At 37.9% G+C, this 14,500-nt stretch overlaps 1 protein-coding gene across 3 annotated transcripts in view; it reads left to right on the top strand.

Moving 5' to 3' along the window:
• Window positions 1–14,500, top strand: part of doc2b (double C2-like domains, beta) — a 394,892-nt gene that overhangs the window by 11,103 nt on the left and 369,289 nt on the right. For all 3 annotated transcript variants that reach the window (XM_079815985.1, XM_079815983.1, XM_079815984.1), the window contains exon 5: window positions 12,316–12,402. In XM_079815985.1, coding sequence (XP_079672111.1) covers window positions 12,316–12,402 — 87 coding nt within the window. The remainder of the gene's footprint in view (window positions 1–12,315; window positions 12,403–14,500) is intronic.

Raw genomic sequence — 14,500 nt, 5'->3', positions numbered from 1 at the left:
TACCTATATTTTTAGCTCATATTAGTGATTTAGATTTTTTTTTATTATCTGTATTGGTTGATATTGAATATTTATTTGGGCATGCTTAATTGCTCTATTTTTACATTTTAGATGACATTTGCTGTCATCTAACACTCACTTGCCTTTAATATATAGAAACGCTGATCATTTAATTACTAACACTGTTAAGTGCAATCTTTAGCAAATCTCAAAATGAATATCCATTTTCATTCTGTACATTATAATGTTGTGATGTCTAAATTCAATCATAGCATTTTAAATGATTTTTTAAAATTCCAATTGAAATTTATTTCAATAAAATTATATTGAGTTTTAATATCAGCCTTTTTATTGGTTATCTACCATAAAAATAATTTTCAGCCTATCAGCTTTTAAAAGTTGGCATGAAACACAAGTTGTGCTATTCTTTCATTCCCTGTTGTGACGTATATCCGAGTGAAACGGCTTCTCAACCAAAAAAAAGTAAGGCGTGACTTGATTTTGTCCTGTGGGAATTTATCTGATGGTTTTGGTTTGTTATTGGTGGATCTCATGTGAGTGACAGGTTATCCCGCCCTCGCACCTGTAAACACGTCATCAGAGGAGAGGAGAGGAGAGGAGGAGAATAGAATAGAATGTCGCTGCAGAGGGAGTTATTTTGATAAAAGATTACAAGGCACATGAATGTACGGTAGTGATGCGCAGATCGTGGTTGTATCCGTGGACACTGTGGATAATTTGCGGGTCGGGTGGGCCAATTAAAGAAAATAACATTCCAATTAGAGATGCACCAATACTACATTTCTCTACCAATAGGTGATATATATGTATATGATATTCAGAATGATATCTGTCGATACCAATTGTTTGGTTTTTGGTTTTATCTCTCCCAAATAATGCTGCAAACTATGCGGGGAACAATCTCATTTGGTACACTATAATATTAGAGGTTAAAATTGACAACTGAGGTATTATATTCAACTGCTATTTATTTTCAGATATAGTAATTACACTCAAGTAAAAACTGAAGTGTTTGTATACAACAACTCAGTTGAACATTTTTATAAGCACTTGTCTTCATGGCACATTTATTCAAACATGCATGTATAATTACCAGTAAATAAACTCATCTATAGTGTTTATTTATGTATATATAATATTAAACACACACACCGATCAGGCTTAACATTATGACCAGTGAAGTGAATAACCTTATCTCTTCATCACGGCACCTGTTAGTGGGTGGGATATATTAGGCAGCAAGTGAACATTTTGTCCTCAAAGTTGCTGTGTTAGAAGCAGGAAAAATGGGCAAGCGTAAGGATTTGAGCAAGTTTGACAAGGGCCAAATTGTGATTAGAAAACACAGTGCATCGCAGTTTGTTGCGTATGGGGCCGCATAGCCGCAGACCAGTCAGGGTGCCCATGCTGACCCCTGTCCACTGCCGAAAGCACCAAAAGGGGGCACGTGAGCATCACAACTGGACCACGGAGCAATGGAAGAAGGTGGCCTGGTCTGATGAATCACGTTTTATTTTACATCACATGGATGGCCGGGTGAGTGTGTCTTACCTGGGGAACACATGGCACCAGGATGCACTATGGGAAGATGTGAAGCCGGCGGAGGCAGTGTGATGCTTTGGGCAATTTTCTGCTGGGAAACCTTGGGTCCTGCCATCCATGTGGATGTTACATTGACACACACACCACCTACCTAAGCATTGTTGCAGACCATGTACACCCTTTCATGGAAACGGTATTCCCTGGTGGCTGTGGCCTCTTTCAGCTGGATAATGCGCCCCGCCACAAAGCTAAAATGCTTCAGGAATGGTTTGAGGGGTGTTGACTTGGCCTCCAGATTCCCCAGATCTCAATCAAATCGAGCATCTGTGGGAATGTGCTGAACAAACAAAGTCCGATCCATGCAGGCCCCACCTCGCAATTTACTGATGCTAACATCTTGGTGCCAGATACCTCAGCACACCTTCAGGGGTCTAGTGGAGTCCATGCCCCGACCGTTCAGGGCTGTTTTGGCAGCAAAAGGGGACCAACACAATATTAGGAAGGTGGTCATAATGTTATGCCTAGTTGGTGTATATTATATATTATATAAATTATATTTGTACTCGATCTTTCAATATACCTTCTGATGTTCTGATGTTTTTTGCTGTAACTTCTAGTAAAGTAGAAGAGATTACCCACTTGAACTGAGGCGCTACAGCGATCTGTCAAGTCACATTTCAGAGCGTCAAAACAGCATTTACTGAATTTGACAGATTATGGGCCGCTGAATTGGTGCATCTCTAATTCCAATTAATTGTGGTTGGCTCATGGGTGGATGAGAGAAATCAATAATCTGTTAATTTTAATAAAGACACATAACTCTCATTTCAAAATCATTTATAATACATACTACAATATTCCATTAAAAACAAGAATTATCAATTCAACACTCTCCATTTGTACTATTGTTCAGCCAAAATATATAAATAAATAATGTCCCATCCCAAACTGACTGTATTGGTTGAGGTTGGCAGAAGGCCGCCTCCAAGCTTTCTGATTGGCTAAGCCCCAGGCTGCAGTCGGATTAATTTTTTTACATTTACAGCTGTCACAGAGTGAAGTGTGAAATATTTTTTTTTTTCCTTTTTTTTTTCCCTCAGGACACCCATTTCAGTGATATCTGTCAGGCAGCAGTATAGGGACATTTTATGCTTGGTATTAAACCGCTTACAGCAGCTTTAAAGATCGCTCTCACTCACAGAGGGATCTTTAGAAGTATTTAACGGAAATTGAAGAGATTTTTTTTCTCTGTTCTTCCCTCACTCACTCTATCTCAAAGCAATTTCAGTATATAAAAGTTCTGCTAAAACTAATTTACTGGCACTCCAGTATAGTGTTTGTCTTCTATTACATAAAGCCTGATTAAAGGTTTTTCTCTTTTCTTGTTACAACAGTGTATCACAGCCCTCACCTTCAAATTGATTCTTAAAAATCAATCTGTCAGAGTCTACAGTAATATCTCCCTCTGTAATTTAATTTTAGTGTGAAGGGGGACGATGCTTTTCACAATCAGCACGCTTGCAGGACATGTTTTTACCTCCACACATTAAAAATTGCTTTGCCAATGATCTTGCATGTAAACTTGGCAAATCAAATACAATCTTAAAAATCATTGCACAAGATAACACTTTCCTGTATTTTGTTTTGAACACATATTTATAATAATAATACAATACTTAAAGATGCATAACACACAGTGCTTTACTAATGGTAATTTAAAAAAATGCAAATAAAGACATGAAAAGCAAGATATACGATCAGGCAAACCGATTAAAACAAAAACAAATTACTCCATAAACTGTAAGATCCAAAACAAACAAGATCCAAACGAGAGTCGCAGTACAGACCAGCAGCAGGAGTCAGATTTCATTTATCATGAGAGTAAGGAGCTGACTGACAAGTCCAGATAGAAATTTGTTGCCCTCTCTCAATAGAAAAGTGCCCAAGGATCATTGCTCAAAAAAATTTGCCCTGTGTATCATCACCTTAAAGCGCAAGTAAAATGCGCGTGGCCATTCATAATGGTGCTTGTCATTGGCGCCAAGCAGAGTGAGTGTTTTCAGTTCATTCCTATGGAAGCTTTCGAATTAACGAGTGCAAAACTCTCCCAGTGATACCGGTATTGCCATTCGTTGGCACACGTCAATTAATTAGTGGTAAAATTTCCTCACCGTCACATCCCTAATAGACACAGTGCATCTTTTCACCTGTGCATATTAGACCCACTGAATCTATTAAATGCATTAAAGGTCCCATGGCATGAAATTTTCATTTTATGAGGTATTTCAACATTAATATGAGTTCCCCTAGCCTGAATATTGTCCCCAAGTGGATAGAAATGTTGATCGGTGTAAAACCGAGTTCTGGCTGTCTCTCTCTGCCTTTGAGAAAATGACAGGCCCGACTAGCCAATCCTGAAGGCTCCTGGTTTGACGTCCAAGCAGGAACGGTTTCCTCCCTTTCCTCCGCCCAGAGAATCTGGCACGCCCATGCAAACGCTCGAGAGATCATTAACGTTACTTGTGAACGAGTGAACACTGGCAGTTTCTCAGTGTTTGGATGTACAAATGAAAACAGAAGTCTTTCTTCAGTTCCTTCTGATCTGTGATCAGTGATTTCTGATGTGTAGCTAATTATTTATTATTTGTGGACACGCAGCGGCTTCTCTCTCTCCCGACAGAACGGTGTTTTCGTGTTTTCTATCTTGAGAGTCAGTGTTTTTGTACGTCCTCGTCGCGTCTATCTGTTCTTAAATGTGCATACAGTCTTTTCTGTTTAACATCAGCAGTCACATCTTTAGAGATAAACTTCACACACGCCGAAGCTCGGCCTCCAACATCCCCGACCCCCAGTACTGCATCTGGCCCACAGCGGAGGCACCAAACGCGGCGTGAGATTAAGCAGAAGGAGGGTAAGCGTGAGGGTATCTGGGCTAGGCTAGCCAGCTTTCCCCACAATAAACTGGATTACATTCGATTACAGCTGTTGTGTCTTTGTTTGCGCTGTGTAAGTTACTCAATGCGCGTCAACGACGCTATTCATATGTTTGGAACATATCTAGAAATAATGCTATATTCAACACTTACTAACTCGTTCATCTCGCTGTAATGATACATTGCATGTGTTACAAAGTTGGTAGAATAATGATGAAGAGGACTCGGTGTGACTGGGACTCGTGTTTATTCAGAACTCTCAGATACAAACACAATAAACTCGCGCTGACTGACAGCGCTCTCATAACTCAGTAGTTACTATAAATAACTTTGTTAGCAATCGCTTCGTCTCCGTGATGTCCGGTTCGCGAACGAATCATTCTTTTGAATCGGTTCTTTTTAGTGAACCGAACCAGTTCACCAAATCGGACTGAATCGTTCTGAACGGTTCGCGTCTCGAGTCAGCGCTGATCCATAATTTACTAAAGTTACTAACTTTCTGACATGAGTGACAGTCCCTCCGACTAGAAATAAACTAATAACCTGAAGTATATGCTAGTAACTACAACAGTTCACCCTGAACTGAGACATGCTGAGAGAACTGATGAGAAGTGAACACAGGTCCATCCGTCTCTCTGGCAGACTCGTGCCTGCTCGTGCCTCGTTAAACCACGCCCCCTCCGCTCATTTAAAATGCAAAGATGTCAGCCAATCACAACAGTGGGCTTTTTTACTGAAGTCTCACAGCAGACACGCCTCTTGAAGCAGGGCATTCAGCCACAGGGCAAACAGCAGTATAGAAAAAATGCCTTTTATTTCTAAATTATGACATTTTATGATGTAAAAATCATACTAATAATATAAGTACACCTCAGGAAACACTATAAAATAATAGAAAAATGCCATGCCATGGGACCTTTAAAAATTTACTTGTATGTTTTTAGTGCAATACAAATATACTGTAAATATACTAATGTCAAGTGCATTTTTAATACATTTAATAGTATGTCTTTATCACCTGGGTGGGCAGACTTTCACAGCTTTGGAGCCTTCATTGCAAAGCCTTTTTCACCTTATGTTTTCTATCTGGATCTGGGAACAGACAACAATTAATAAGATCTAAGACATCTGACTTTATCATAAGGTCTTAAAAGTTCTGCAGTATAGCAATTGTATGATCTTAAAATCAATCCTAAAATGAACTGATAACCAAAGTAAAGAAGCTCAAACTTGAATATATATAATAATAAAAATAAAAAATAATTAAAAAAAATATATATACACACACACACACACACACACACACACACACACACACATATACATACTGTGTGTATATATATACAGTGAGGAAAATAAGTATTTGAACACCCTGCTATTTTGCAAGTTCTCCCACTTAAAGCATGGAGGGGTCTGAAATTGTCATTGTAGGTGCATGTCCACTGTGAGAGACATAATCTACAAAAAAAATCCAGAAATCACAATGTATGATTTTTTAACTATTTATTTGTATGATACAGCTGCAAATAAGTATTTGAACACCTGTCTATCAGCTAGAATTCTGACCCTCAAATACCTGTTAGTCTGCCTTTTAAAATGTCCACCTCCACTCCATTTATTATCCTAAATTAGATGCACCTGTTTGAGGTCGTTAGCTGCATAAAGACACCTGTCCACCCCATACAATCAGTAAGAATCCAACTACTAACATGGCCAAGACCAAAGAGCTGTCCAAAGACACTAGAGACAAAAATTGTACACCTCCACAAGGCTGGAAAGGGGTACGGGGAAATTGCCAAGCAGCTTGGTGAAAAAAGGTCCACTGTTGGAGCAATCATTAGAAAATGGAAGAAGCTAAACATGACTGTCAATCTCCCTCGGACTGGGGCTCCATGCAAGATCTCACCTCGTGGGGTCTCAATGATCCTAAGAAAGGTGAGAAATCAGCCCAGAACTACACGGGAGGAGCTGGTCAATGACCTGAAAAGAGCTGGGACCACCGTTTCCAAGGTTACTGTTGGTAATACACTAAGACGTCATGGTTTGAAATCATGCATGGCACGGAAGGTTCCCCTGCTTAAACCAGCACATGTCCAGGCCCGTCTTAAGTTTGCCAATGACCATTTGGATGATCCAGAGGAGTCATGGGAGAAAGTCATGTGGTCAGATGAGACCAAAATATAACTTTTTGGTCATAATTCCACTAAACGTGTTTGGAGGAAGAAGAATGATGAGTACCATACCAAGAAAACCATCCCTACTGTGAAGCATGGGGGTGGTAGCATCATGCTTTGGGGGTATTTTTCTGCACATGGGACAGGGCGACTGCACTGTATTAAGGAGAGGATGACCGGGGCCATGTATTGCAAGATTTTGGGGAACAACCTCCTTCCCTCAGTTAGAGCATTGAAGATGGGTCGAGGCTGGGTCTTCCAACATGACAATGACCCGAAGCACACAGCCAGGATAACCAAGGAGTGGCTCTGTAAGAAGCATATCAAGGTTCTGGCGTGGCCTAGCGAGTCTCCAGACCTAAACCAAATAGAGTATCTTTGGAGGGAGCTAGGGATGGGCGATATGGACTTAAAAATTTATCCCGATATTTTCTAGTATTTATTGCGATAACGATATCAATGACGATAAATGTAGTATCATTCCCCATGTTTTTGGATACAAGTGAGAGCTGCATGCATTCTGCATGCAGACTCAGAAAAACAAATGATCTTACTTAAAACGTACCTGTCATCAAATAGGCTCCTATAATACATACTATATATACATTTATTTTTTTTATGTAAAATTCCACACCAGCCTTTTCAGAAATGGAAAAGTTGCAGATATAATTGTCTTCTGTAAAAGTGCAGGTAATGTTTAAATAGTGAAACTGTGCTGAAAAACATCACACAATACAAACAATAATAATTCAAATCAATGACAAGTTTTAAATGTAAACCGATTCTGTATTTATTCATACACTCATGGTGCAAACAGTGGTAAAAATAGCAGAAACAGCAAAAGTAATTATCCCAACCATGTCTTCAGATTACAAAAAAGTTACAAATAAGGATTTAATTATAGAACTTCAGTCATTTGAGTTGATAAAATAATACCACAAATTCTTTAACTAATAAAAATAAACTGCACTAAGGATTAATGAGCTTCTGGGTTCATGAATATTAATCACGTTGTCAGCGCTCATTCAAACTGATTTGCTGAAATCAAAACAGGCACAGCCTATGAGATTCCCGTTTGGTTTGTGCATTCGTCTCTTCCTGTTCACGAAAGGCTGAATAATTCCAAATAAACACCTTTATTTTACAGGAAAATACAACAAAGGATATTGATTACATGTAGCACGTCAATTCTGTGTTGTGTAAGACTCTCTCGCTCTCTCTTTGAGTGTGTGTGTAACACTGAGCGCTCTCAGTCGCGCGCCTCACACTAGTGTTTATTGTGCGTCAAATACACTGCGCGCATTCATTGAGATGAACTGAAATAGTGTGCTTTACCGATCGATTGAGACGGAGCGAATCTCTTAAGCGGTCAGTCCAAGTGCTCAGCGAGTGAAAATACATCTGTATGTACAGGTTCAGATTGCCCTCAGGTAGCCCCTCGTTTAGCTATGAACTCTTCCGCAGCTCTGCACGTGAGATGCGGATTCAGTGCCGCCGCTCCCATCACGCGCTCCGCGTAGGGCACCAAGTGCTGCGGGGAGCACCACAAGAAAAGTTCATATATACTAAGTGACGAACGCAGCCACCACGGCCATCATAAAGTAATAACGCTTAGGGCATCAAAGCGGCCAGCGACGGCACTGTGCGGATGGGTCGCACCATCAACTAGGCTTTATCGTTATTATCGCGGGAAGACAAATTCTTATCGTGGGGATAATTTTTACCGGTATATCGCAAACGATAAGATATCGCCCATCCCTAATCAAACTCCGTGTTTCTCAGCGACAGGCCAGAAACTGATCTAGAGAAGATCTGTGTGGAGGAGTGGGCCAAAATCCCTCCTGCAGTGTGTGCAAACATTGGTGAAAAACTACAGGAAACGTTTGACCTCTGTAATTGCAAACAAAGGCTACTGTACCAAATATTAACATTGATTTTCTCAGGTGTTCAAATACTTTATTTGCAGCTGTATCATACAAATAAATAGTTAAAAAATCATACATTGTGATTTCTGGATTTTTTTTTTGATTATGTTTCTCACAGTGGACATGCACCTACGATGACAATTTCAGACCCCTCCATGATTTCTAAGTGGGAGAACTTGCAAAACTGCAGGGTGTTCAAATACTTATTTTCCTCACTATATATATATAATATATATATATATATATATATATATATATATATATATATATATATATATATATATATATATATATATATATATATATATATATATATATATATATATATATATATATATATATCAGTGTTTCCCCTAGGTTTACAGCTTTGGGGGGGGGGGACCTCCCGAAACTACCAGTGTCGCGGAGCGGGAGTGTTACGGATACGTGGTGTTGCCATAGACAATAAATTAATTAATTTGGAAAATAAATATAAACAATATATATACTATATTTCAGGGCTCAATGCTAAGGATATTTTTCAGGGGTTCAAATTTTTACTTGCCCTGTCAGAATTTTCACTGACCCCACCACAAAAAAAAGACAAATAAAATAAAATAGGCCTAGTATTGTTTTTGAGCCATATAAGCTTAATAAATAAGGTTATGACTCTAAAAACTAAAATCCTAACTCATATATATTTTTTTATATTGTTAAAGACCGTCAGTAATAAAATAAGAACAAATAATCAAATTATGAGCAAAAGCACAAATAAATAAAGCAGAACAAACATATACAAATTAAATAAACAGTTATTTTCATGTAGGTCTAAACTAGATTGTCAGGTACAAAAATAGTAATCAAATGTAAAATATCACTGCATAGTCTGCATAAAATGATATGCCACTGCATATAAATACAGATTAACCCTTATTAAAAGTTATTCAGTCAAGAGCAGTGAGTTAATTTTTTTTGTCTTTTGTTATCTCAATATTTATATAGCCAATGACGATATTTTCCGGCTTTCCATGTTTTCACTGTTATACGGTAGGGGGCGCTGTAGCGCATTTGCTGCACGAGAACAGAATCTCCTGATCAAAACACTGCCGAAGAAGCAACGTGCGAAATCATGTGTAAGCAGATGCATATGTAAAATAACGCGATCATCACCATTAAACAGCATATAAATCAAAACTGCCTAATGTTATTGAATGAAATGTCAACCCAGGACGAATTATAGGACTGTCAAGCTTTGGGGTGTTGATGGACTCCATCTACAACATCTGTGTTTTGTTCATCGTTCAGACGTAACGTTAGTCTTTTACAAAAACGTAATTTTTTTCAGCTTTATGCTCAAAATGTTGCTTTTTCATGAAACTTGCAACATTCAAGTGTTGATTAAAAAAATAATATATGAAGCTGGAATAAAACAGTGGGTCTGTTCTTTCTTTGATATATTGCATGTTTAGATATTCTGTGGACCATTAAAACTTGTGAAAATGACCATAAATGCTGGCGGTGACTGGCAAATTTCATGTTTACGTTCATTTAAAAGACCTAACCGACTATGTTTACGATGATACTCAACAAGACAGTCATTTTGATATAATTTTGTGTGAATATTTGCGCACTGAGACGCGTGGCCGTGCGTGTGTGTGTGTGTGTGTGTGGTGTGTTGCTGCCCTTCGCGACGAGCAAACTGAGAGACACACTTTCTCGTCTATGAGCGCTTGAATATTTAAATTGGCAAGGCTTAAAAATGTGCAAATGATCAGTTTCCGTGAAGATGCAGCTTTGGCCCGAGTGTCTTTCACGCTGGCACTGAACCATCGGGCAATTCTTATTGTCGACCGTAATGACAAATATTTTTTGTCATTCATTCAGGGGGGGGGGGGGGGGTCGTTTTGGGAGGGCGGGGCGCCCCCCCAAAACAATGGTAGGGGAAAACTGTATATATATATATATATATATATATATATATATATATATATAAATATAAATATATATATATATATAATATATAATATAATATATAATATAAATATATATATATATATATATATATATATATATATATATATATATATATATATATATAATTAGTACTTTATCTAGTAAATGCATCTTGATTTAAGAATGTTTCAATATTTAGACTAGAAACAAGACAAAAATTACTAAGAGCATTTTTTCTACATTTTGTACTTTTTTTTGTTTTTGAAAGTAGTCTCATGCTAAAAAATTAAAATTAAGATACAATTTATACAAAACGAAATTCACTGTAAAGAAAAATTCACATTCTACAAAAAAAAAAACTTTCTACAAAACAAAACTCGATAAAACAAACTTTGATATTAAATAAAAAAAATAACAGGCTATATTTAAACATCAATATGAAGAAAAATATGTTTGACTGGTACTATATTAATAGCATCTGAGCAGACATTTGCGAATAAAAGCTTTATTGCTGTGACACTAGGCTCTTTTACAATAAACACGTTATAATCTGTCTTTTTGCGTTTGGTAATCACAGATGCTAACAGAATAAACTTGGCCTACCTTCCAATCAGCCCTGAATCCTTTACTCTGAATAGAACATGAATAGCTTTCATGAGGTGAATTATTCCTCAGCGTGTCTGAAAAACGATGTAGCTGAAGTAACGTTACAGCGCTTCACTAGATGTTTGTATGAGTTGATGTGTGGGCGTTGACTCTGGATCGTCAGTATTTGAATCTCAATAGAACGCGCGATCCATGGGTGTGGTCGCATTAGCGGATAATGAAGTGGCTCGCGGGTGACTGACATCTACCTCTTTTCAGACAGATTACATAAACACAGAATATTTGTTTTCGATTTGGTTTACATTGTTTAAAACCTGACATTTCAGCGTTTCTTTAGACATATGTCTCATGTTTGTGAGACAAGTATTCACTAAGCAAGAGTTCCTTTTCTGAAGACTATCTGAATGAACGTCTTTGAGAGAGAGGCTGCAAATTGCGCATCATGTTTGTTTTCTTTATTTTGCAAAAAGCAATACATTTTGTTTTAATTGTGACTGTACATAAAAAAATAGAAACTTAATAGATTATAATGATGTATAACACTTGCCTGAATGATTAAAAAAAACGACAGAGTTATTTGAGTCTCTTTGGCACTGATAAGAAAAAAAGCGCCGGCGCAACCGCCGACTCGAGGGGGTTAATACTTTAGGGTTATACATTATTAATATTGGAGGGTTTCTGTACTTTTGCTCAAATACTTGATTTGTACTTGACACCACTGTTCTCTAAAAAAAGTATCTTATTCATATTTTGATAGGGAACCAAGTAGTCTCAAAAAGAATCACACCAGGATGGGACACGGAAGCGGTAGTTGGTATGCAAGATGCTGATTAAAATTGGGATGTGCAAAATGTGCAAATAACATGTCTAAGCCTTGATTCAAACAAAGGTTAATAAAAGCAGTCTAAAACTAGCACTGTGCTGGTACTAGAAGCAGTACCAACTCCTCTCTATAATCAGTGAGGCCAGAGTTTTTTACTGCTCTCAGACAGCGCTAACAATAACCTTTTCACTTTACTCCACAGTCCATTAACTAGTGCTCCTTTCTACTAGTGACGTAGCCATTTTTTCCCCATTTAAAAAAAATGCATTTCTTAAAATAATGTAATCAAATTTCACAATAGTTATCAGGTTGGGTGTTTGTTTGACCTGCTCTATACATATGCATGTTTGTTGTTGCAGAAGGTGTGCACTAAATGCGGAATCGAGACTGCTGGCAGTCAAAAAAGGGCTCAATGGCTTTGCAAGATCTGCAGTGAACAGAGAGAGGTACAGTACCACAAATGTTTTAACTTCAAGCTAAATAATTTTTTCTAACTTGCTCAGATGTTAGAACTTGGATGAGGAATACCAATAATAGAATATGAAATATAGTACCAGAGGATTCCAACGGATCTAATTTCTATACTGATAGTCAAAGTCAACACAGTCTCAGACAGACCGCCTACAGTCTGCCCACGTTCTGACCATCTGATGCATATTGCAAACACTTTTTTTGGGTTGCACTGCAACTCAGGTCTCCAGGTGCACAGGTTTTTATCAGTCCACCAGGAAAGGTTTTAATTTTTTAATTTTTTATATAATTGATTAAATTGTATTGATTACAACTTGTAAACATGAACATGAATGTATTATGCAGTTTTTTTAAAAAGACATTTAGGGGCAGATTTACTAACAGCTTGCGCCAGCGCCCTCTTTTGGTGTTATATAACTACTGTCAGGATTTACTAAAGACACGCAGTGAAAACTTAGCGCTGAAAAGGTGTGGACAAGGTTATTTTTGCGGCTGACCTTATTGCATATGCATTTGTAGGAGTTTTCCTTTCAGACGCAAAATTTATAAGAAGAGATTAAATGAATCACGCAAGGTGATTTACTAAGGCTTGCTTTTGTCAATTTACTGGTATTTGCACCATGATTTATCGCCCAAAAAGTATGTCTTGAACCGGACGCTAACTGGTAGATTGCATGAGTCATTATGGAAATGATCCGGCTGTGTCTGTTTAATTTGTGTGTTGGCAGTAAATCACTCGCAGAACATTCCACTCCCATCTGCACTTTTTTGGAATTGCGCTCTCACACTCTCAAATCTGGCCCTTAACCTTTTTGGAATAAAGAGTTCTATATAGAACCTTAGGGTTCTATATAGAACACCATTGAACCTCTTTTTTTCTTGGAGTGCACCGGGTTGTTATTATGAGAGCATGTGAGGAAAAACAAATCACTTTGTGACTTCAAATCCATTGAAATTTCAGTCAAATGGTACTCTCTAAGGGCGTTTTCATACCTGACAGTCCGCACCAAGGTCCGAACCAAAGTTCATGTTTTGATACATTTTATACATTTGGTTAGTTTTGGTTTGGTTTGGTTTCACATTGCAATTATGCAAGCGCGCTTAAGAACTTTACAATCGTCATCATCATCTTGACATTGATTGGTTTGTAAACGGACGTGCGTCTGACATCAGCGTCTTTGATGATAATGAATGACCAGACGCATATCGTTGCCACTAGTGAACAGTGCACATTGCTTGACTATTTCTTTTCGTTTTGAATTGTTTTGTTTAAAAGTGGACATTTCAAGCTTTCTATACAAATATTTCTCATGTCTGTGAGGCAAGTAGCTTGCTGAGTTTCAGTTTATTTACGAGACACGTTCAAGAGCAATGCAAGTGATCGCTGACGCCTCCATGTCATGATTGTTGTCTGTTATAGCCTATTTGCTTCTTATTTATTAAATCCAGGCAATTGGCTGATGAAACATTGATTAAAATTAAGATACAATTTATACAAAAGAAATTCACTTTAAAGAAAGGCTTTTCTGACCTTCTGTCTTCTGACATATTGCGCATCTTTTCACTTTTCATAATCAATATAGCCTAGATTAAATTTAAAAATAACATTTATAATATTTAAATGTAAACAGGAACTTCCTTTAAATGGTCTGAAAGTCCGCACCATACAGAAAGTGCTTTCACACTAGAAACAAACCGAACCGAACCTTTGTTCAGTTTGATCTGGACCTGGACTTGGACTACCTCTTTTCTTTGGACCAAATTTCGTCTGACCAAACAAGATAGGGGTGAAAGGACCCTAAGTAGGAAGTTTTTTTCCAGAATAACTTACACTTATACATTTTACATCATTCAGTTATATATATTAGGGGTGTAACGGTTCGCGTATTCGTACCGAACGGTTCACGGGGTGAGTTCCAAATGGAATCAGTATTCCCTATTTGATCATCCATATGTGAGCAGGACACGCGTGTGCCATGCCGTATGTAGCAGTTTGGAATGCACTTGGCAAAGGGAGCGGAGTAATTTCCTCATTATCTTCAGCTGGGATTTTCCTGTGACAACGCAGCGCCG

This window comes from Gobio gobio (assembly GCF_949357685.1).
Source record: "Gobio gobio genome assembly, chromosome: 4".
NCBI classification, from domain to species: Eukaryota; Metazoa; Chordata; class Actinopteri; order Cypriniformes; family Gobionidae; genus Gobio; species Gobio gobio.
Note: the sequence above shows the minus strand (reverse complement) of the source record. Positions and strands in the feature narration are given on the sequence as shown.